The 7,698-nt window shown below is 48.3% G+C and overlaps 1 protein-coding gene across 6 annotated transcripts in view; it reads left to right on the forward strand.

The window, feature by feature from the left end:
- GRB10 (growth factor receptor bound protein 10) overlaps nt 1-6,493 on the forward strand; it is a 203,241-nt gene extending 196,748 nt beyond the window's left edge. For all 6 annotated transcript variants that reach the window (XM_006161791.3, XM_027765631.1, XM_006161792.3 and 3 more), the window contains 2 exons: nt 5,516-5,609; nt 5,851-6,493. In XM_006161791.3, coding sequence (XP_006161853.1) covers nt 5,516-5,609; nt 5,851-5,997 — 241 coding nt within the window. In that variant the 3' untranslated portion in view covers nt 5,998-6,493. The remainder of the gene's footprint in view (nt 1-5,515; nt 5,610-5,850) is intronic.
- Nucleotides 6,494-7,698: the final 1,205 nt, after the last annotated feature.

Here is a 7,698-nt window from a genome sequence, read left to right on the forward strand (position 1 = left end):
ACACAGACTATGGGGCCAGTGTAGGCCCAGGACAGTGACGGTTCATCTATGCCAACTCCGGGCTTAGGAAGGAAATGTTTTTGCAAAAGGAAGTGAATTAAAGAACCCATTTCTAATTTTCACTGATCCTTGCAGAGAGAATAGAGCCATCTAATTTGGAGAGTCAAACAATAACGAAAGCAGCTGCTAAAGACTGAGTTGGCAGATGGTAAACAGCATTTTCTACAGCTTTAACAGCAAATGATCCGTGGAGTTAGAGAGAGAGCGGGGTGAGAAACTCCAGGGGCCAGCCGTGTAGTACGAGTTAAGGGAGCCAAGTCCCACATGGCTGACTGTGGTGCAAATGCCAGCCCTGGCAGCATGAAAAACACATTGCGTGTGTGCACATGTGTGCCCAAAATCCTGACAGGAAGAAGAGCTGGAGGAGAAGGGATTGCAGTGTGACTGTGCCCCATTGGGTCCCTCTCCTGGCAAGCACACACCTGCTGGCAGCTAAATAAAACAGAGAAAGACAGACATCAGACAGTTGTATCAGCAGCAAGCTGCAGAGACCTGGCAATTTCTTTCTTTCTTATTTTTTCTCTTTAAAAGAGATTTTTGCTATAGGGTGCGTGTGCTTGTTGGAGAGAGAGAGAGTGAGCGAGACAGAGAGATAGAAAGCAAGAAATCTCTCCCCAGCAGGGATGGCCACACCACAATCCCTTCTCCCCCATTCTCCTCTCAGGATCTTGGGTGTACACACACACACCCAGCATGAGTTTCAAGCCACTGGGTCTGGAACTCAAACCGTGGTCGACTACGTGGGAGTCCAGTCACCTCAGGCCACCATACATTGCAGGCATTAGGGCACAGCTCTTGCGTGCATCCACCACAGCCTTCCAACAGCCCCGCAGGACAGATGTCGGTCTCCTTTTACAGAGGAACCTGCAGCCGAGGAGGCATTTGCCAGGGATCCTGAGGCTGCTCAGTGCAATCCGAGGTGCCTGCTGAGTTCTGTCCCCTGCCCTTGTCACCTCTCGCTCCTTCTCTCCTATGTGCTAGTGATCCTCCGGCGCTGACAGCTTCCAGACATCACCTGTGAAACGCACACCTGGGGCGGGAGTGGGGGCTGTCAGGGTTTTTCAGATTGAGCCCGCTGTGTCAGGGATGAGCAGGCCCTGGCCCTGTTGGCGTTCACTGTAGCTTCCTGGCTGCAGAAAGCAGTAGGTGGCCCAGGTAGCAGATGAGTGGGGGCAGCTCTAGCTCTGCCTCCAGCCAGAGCCTGAGGCATACAGCCTCCTGGGTTTCAGGGAGTGGGGGTATTCTATTCGAAGTGACTCTGAGAAAAGAAACCGTATTTGGGAAGTGGACAGAGGGGCCTGGCATGCCCTGCTGCCTGGGGAGGAACTGGTCTGGTTCTCTCTGCCCTGGAGCATGTTCCACACCTGGGCACATCGATCTTAGCACTGTCCCCTACAGCCTGAGTGACCCACACTAGGATCCCTCCTGGTCAGTGTTTCCCAGAGTGAATTCTGAGAACAGGAGTCCTGCAGAATACTGTAAAAGTGGGCTGGGGCCAGCCCGTAATACACTGATTGAGTGCTGTGCATAGGGAACTGAATCCACATAGCTGACCACAGATGGAAGCCCAGCCCCAGCAGCCTGCAAAACACACCGGACAAGAACGCGTGTGTGCCTGACGTCCTAGCACAATGGAGAAATGGAGGAAAGGGAATTGTGGCATGCCCGTGCCCCATGGTGGGGGCGTGGGAGAGGGGCATGTTTCTCTTTCTCTGGCACCTTTATGTACTCCCTGGCCATTAATGAAAGAAAGGTGTGTGTGATGGGTGGGGGGGTAGTTGGTTGTACAGTCAGGAAAGACTGGAAAACTCTGGTCTGGCAAGAGATGTGGTAGTTAAGGCACTGATTCCATACGGCCAGCTCCACAGTTCGAGTCCAGACCTTGTGACTTGAAAAACATGCTGGGTACATGTGTGTGCATGCCCAAACTAAGAGACTAAAGGAGGAGAAGGGATTGCAATGTGGCCATCCCCCCTGGGGAGTGATTTCTCACCTACCCTTTCACTCTGTCTCTGGTGAGCACATTTACCCTATGGCAAAATTCTAAAAAAAAAAAAAAAACAAAAAAAATTGGAAAGCTCTTTAACACTGGTGCGCCTTAGACAGCCATGATGAGTATTCTCATTTTAAAGTTTCTGGGACATCCCAAATGGAAGTGCATAATGAATATTGCATTTTAACGGCTCTGAAAAAGTCGCATAGTAAAATAAATCCATTTCATCTTTCTTTCTTTGACTTTTCTTTCTTTTCTCACGAGAGAAAGGCATCCTCAGCACGTCTCATCATGCTATAATCACCCTGCACCTCCCTTACTCACACATGCACACACCAGCCTTCCAGCCAGCCTGGATCCCAGGCGCACCTGGAGCCGTGTGCTCAGATAGACCTGGAATCCACGCCTGGGCTGCCTCCGTGGCCCCAGTGCCCGGCAGCCCCCGCTCTCCTGCCTGCACCAGAACAGCTGAGCCTGCTTGACCTTTGGGTACAGCATTTTTCATTCTTGCTTAACTACTTTCCAGTTTAACCTTACCATCTGGAAAACGGCAATTTTTATAGTTTGGCTTCTAATATCTTTAAAACATGTTCTCCTCGGGCCATTCATTCTTTGTAACTTGGACAAGGGCTTTGAGACCCTTTTCTCTTCCTTTTTTTTTTTTTTTTTTAGCTTGTCTACAAGGTACATGCATTTACAGGAGACAGAGAGAGAGAGAAAGAGGGAAAATGAGAACACAATCCCAGGGGGCTTGGCCATACCACAGTCCCTCCTCTTCCATTCTCTTCTTGGAATTTTTAGCACACACGCCCAAGTGCCTGTGTGTTTTTCAAACCGCCAGGTCCAGAACTCAGATGACACAGTCAGCCATGTGGGATCCGGCACCTTAACCACCATGACACCTGCTGGCTCATCTCTTCCTTTCCAGTAGCAAGTGATTGTTGGTTTTATTATCCAACCCAGTTTTGTTTACATCAAAGCAATGATTTTGTACTTCTTCATGCTATTCTAATTTCTTTTACATATTTATTTTTAAATATTTTCAAGGATGTGGAATAGTTACAAGTATCAAATAACAAACCCCATGTGTACATTCTGCCCAAACACCCTAGTTGTTAACATTACAACACATTTGCTCTATCTTTTATTTCTCTATTTTTGCTGAGCCATTTGACAGTAAATTGTAGTGCGATGCCTCTTAAGTCCTAATTATTTCAATGTAAAATGTCTGAAAATAAGGACTTCTTTTACATTGACCACAATACTGTTATAAAAATCAGGACATTAATATCAATGCAGGTCTGCTGTTGGCTGCTCTGCACACTTGCACCAGTAGTTTTAATTGTGTTCTTTTAGCAGAAGAAACAGATTCTTAGAGGCCAGCAGGTAGTATAGAGGTAAAGGTATTGGATCTGACATGGCTGACCATGCAGTTCAAATCCCAAACCTGCAGCTTGAAAATCGCGCTGGGTGCATGTGTGTGTGTTTCCCCAAAATCCTGAGAGGAGAAAGGAGAAGGGACTACAGTGTGGGTTTCTCCCTGTGGGGGTGATTTCTCACTTTCCATCTCTCTGGGGAGCACATGAACCTTATAGCAAAAATACTTAGAAATTCTTAATTCTAATCCTAATACTTGCTATGAGGAGAAGCCAGTTCTTAGAGAAGGTGCCTCAGTTTGGGCTAGGCTGTTTACTGACAGTTCGATTCTGTTAGGCATTTTTCCCTAGATGAGCCCAGAAAAGTGACATCATGTCATCCTCAGCACTCCCTAGCAGGAGGGCCATGGGCCTCTCTCCTGTGGTGGCTATTCAATGACGAAGATAATCTCTCCCATGGGACCAGCAGTTTGCGTAATGGCTATGTCGCTGGACTCCCACGTAGTCGACTGCGGTTCACATCCCGGACCCGGTGGCTTAAACTCACGCCGGGCGGGTGTGCGTGCGCGCCCAAGATCCTGAGAGGAGAATAGAGGAGAAGGGATTGCGGTCACTCTCTGTCTGTCTGGCGAGCGCACGCGCCCTACAGCAAAAATCTCTCCAAAAAAAAAAAAAAATAGTCTCTTCCAGATTTCTGTACTAGAAAATTACTTTTATTCCCTGTAAAAAAAAAAAAAAAAAAAAAAAAAGAAAAAGTACCCCAGATAAGATATTTTGAGATTATAAAAATATTTTCCTCAAACTTTGTCTACTGGTTTTAACATCCACCAAAGATCTCCTTAATCAGTTGCTGCTATGGCAATTGCTAGATGGTGGTTTTCTTCCTCCTTTTCTGAAATTTTATTTATTCTTTAAGAGACACAGAGACGGTCATCCTCAGTAAGGTCTTTACAGCATGCACAGGGAGACCTCAGGATGTGAACCCAGAACCTTCCCCTGGGGGTCCAGCCTCACAGAGCCTGGTGCTACCACTGCCCCACCAGCTGGCTCCCAAATGCTCGTCTTCCATGACTAGCTGACGTTCTTCTCTACTGAAGAGCACTTCCTTCTGTCCTAGTAACTTATTGCTCACGTTATACATAATGCCTTCGTGGCCTCACACACTCTGGTTTTATTTTATGAGGTGTAGTCATCACTTCTGCTGTTCACTGTCATGCTCAGATTTAGCCAGCCTGCCTCCTGGGTCGTTTTGACAGTTCTCCATCATTCTTTGAGCACAAGAATGTTCGTGACTTTTTTTTTTCTTTTTTGGAGAGGTTTTCGCTATAGGGCACGTGCACTCGCCAGACAGAGACATAGAGACAGGGTGATTTCTCCTCTCGGGATCTTGGGCACGCACGCACACACGCCCGGCGTGAGTTTTAAGCCACCGGGTCCGGGACTCGAACCGCAGTCGACGACGTGGGTCCAGCAACATAGCCATTACGCTAACTGCTGGTTCCCAAGAATGTTCGTGACTTTTTGACAGAAGGTACTACAGCATCATCTTATCATGTACCATGGTAGCCCTGAGTCTGCCCAATCCCCAAGAAACCCTAGTTCCTTTGATTAGAGAATGACATTGTGAAATTATTGTCTGGGTGCCAGGTGTGTGGTTGCCAACAAAGGCCACTCGGATGCCAGAGCACTGAAGTTTCATGGCTCTGAGTCCATCCTGTCGGGGAGGGGGAGGGCTGAGAAGTATATGTGTGAGTGTTGATTCTGGATTTTAAAAATTGCTAACAACCGGAACCAGCAGTTAGCATAATGGCTATGTCACTGGACTCCCACGTAGTTGACCGCGGTTCACATCCTGGACCTGGTGGCTTAAAACTCACGCCAGGCACGTGTGCGTGCGTGCCCAAGATCCCAAGAGGAGAATGGAGGAGAAGGGATTGCGGCACGACCATCCACTCTGGGGGGTGATTTCTCACGTTCTGTCTCTATGTCTCTCTCTGTCTGTCTGGCAAGCGCACGCGCCCTATAGCAAAAACCTTTCAAAAAAAAAAAATTGCTAACGACCAATTGATTGTTTTCCCTTCTGCAGGCTTTTCCTCCTCCGTGACAGCCAGAGCAATCCAAAGGCATTTGTACTCACACTGTGTCATCACCAGAAGATAAAAAATTTCCAGATCTTACCTGTAAGTGTTGATGTTTTGATTCTGATCTTTGCGTCTTTTTTCTGATTTCTTTCTTAATGCAATTTTCCAGTTATAAACTAACAAGTCTATTGATGGCTAATTATCAAGCTCACAGACATTTTCAAGCTCACAGGTGAGAAACCTTCCAGGGTTTCTAGCTCGTAGCTATAGCTGAAATGGCACCGTCTTGCCCCCTGGCGTTGTGGCCTGTAACACGGCCCGTGTTCTTGTGTCTCCCCAGTGCGAGGACGACGGGCAGACCTTCTTCAGCCTGGATGACGGGAACACCAAATTCTCTGACCTGATTCAGCTGGTTGACTTTTACCAGCTGAACAAAGGAGTTCTGCCTTGCAAACTCAAGCACCACTGCATCCGGGTGGCCTTATGACCTCAGAGGCGCTCACGGCCGAAGCCTGGGGGAGTTAACACTGGAACGAAGCGAGGTCTGTACACGGTCAGAAATGCGCGTCTCTCCTGCACCTTGGGACTCCAGGGGAGATGGTCTGTCCGGTGCCCGCCGGCCGAGACTGACTAGTCTGGTGGACTTCACGACGACTTGCTGCTGTGAATCCAGCAGGGTTTCCTTCCTCTGCGTCGGCCCGATTGGGAGGGCACAAGAGATCCAGCACAAATTGGAGAGTAAACTGGACCGATCTTGGCTGGGCCGCGTAGGAACAAGAACCGGAGAGAAGTCATTGGAAACGAACTCTTGCCCTGGAATAATCTTGACAATTAAAACTGAGATGTTTACTTTTTTTGTATCGATCACTTTTTTGCACTCCTCTTTGTTTTCGATATTGTACTCAGCCTATGGTAGGAGGGGATGTGGCTGTTCGAAGTCAGATAAGACGTGACGAGTTTTTAACGGGCAGATTTCAGACCGAACGTGGGTTTCCAAATGTTTTCAGAGGGTGTTCCAGACCCTCTGCAGATCACCACGGTGTGGACTCGGCTCCCAAATTACATAGCACCCCAGCTCTTCTCAGTATACTTGAAAAGATTTCTTTTTTTTAAATAGAAGGTGTCAACTGTGGTAGGCACTTGGTGTATTTTGTGACTCAGTCCAGCAACCACAGTGTGTTCATCACTCTTCTCTGCACAAGTGTCCAGTCCTTTCGTTATGGGCCTGTCTTGTCTGCCACTGTGCAGAAGACTGTATTTCTCTGGAAAATTCACTGTTCTGCTCACAGACTGGCCTTGCCGCTAGGTTGATGGAGGCAGCCTGCTCGAGACGTGGTGGTCCCCAGTGTCTGCCCACGGTGGTGCCCATGGTCCTCTGGGGCCCTCCAGGGCCCTCCACCTCGCATTGCCACGGACCCCAGCCTATTCTAGAATGACCTCTGCCTCATCCTCTCTGCAGTGGCAAGAATCATTCGTGGCTGATCTCCCTTGGAGAATCAGAGGGTCTCGAAATGGCACCAGGTAGGCTTTGTGCTGTGTCCATGGGTTTCCATGGTGATAAAGACAAGGCAAACACTGCCAGGGGCACAGGTGCAGTCTGACATTTAAAGGTCTTTCTTGCTGCACTCCCCATCCTGCTGACCAAAAGCCAGCAAGCGCAAGGCAGTTGAGGCCCCTTTTGCTGCCAGGGGTCAGTGCCTGTGGACATCAAAGAGTTTTATGAACACAAGGTTCCCCATGCTGGGAGATGGCCAGTGGCTTGAGTTGTCCCTTCTGCCCCATGGTGGGCAGCCCTTGGCCACATCCACGTAGCTGTTACCAGGTGTGAAAATGGTCAATTCTTTACCTTTGATCTCCTGACAAGCAGACAGACTACTGTGGTGAGCAAAAGACTTTTTTTTTTTTCCCCACCACAACACCTGACTGGCTCCTTTGAATCTGTGCTAGCCACTGGATTGCCCCAAATCCAACCCACTGAAGTGCCCCCAAAAGAACAGCGTTTCTCTGCTCCTAGTTGGGTTCTCTGATTTAGGACAGGCATGTAATGAGCTTCAGCCAGATGAGCTATAATTATGTCCACGGTATAGAAACACTGTATTTTAGTTTACAGACCACACCCTGGGTGTTCCCTTCAAAGGTCTACTACACAATGAAGTTTGCTTTTCCTTTCTTTTTTTTTTTTTTTTTT

Source organism: Tupaia chinensis, unplaced genomic scaffold, assembly GCF_000334495.1.
Source record: "Tupaia chinensis unplaced genomic scaffold, TupChi_1.0 Scaffold139072_1, whole genome shotgun sequence".
NCBI classification, from domain to species: domain Eukaryota; kingdom Metazoa; phylum Chordata; class Mammalia; order Scandentia; family Tupaiidae; genus Tupaia; species Tupaia belangeri.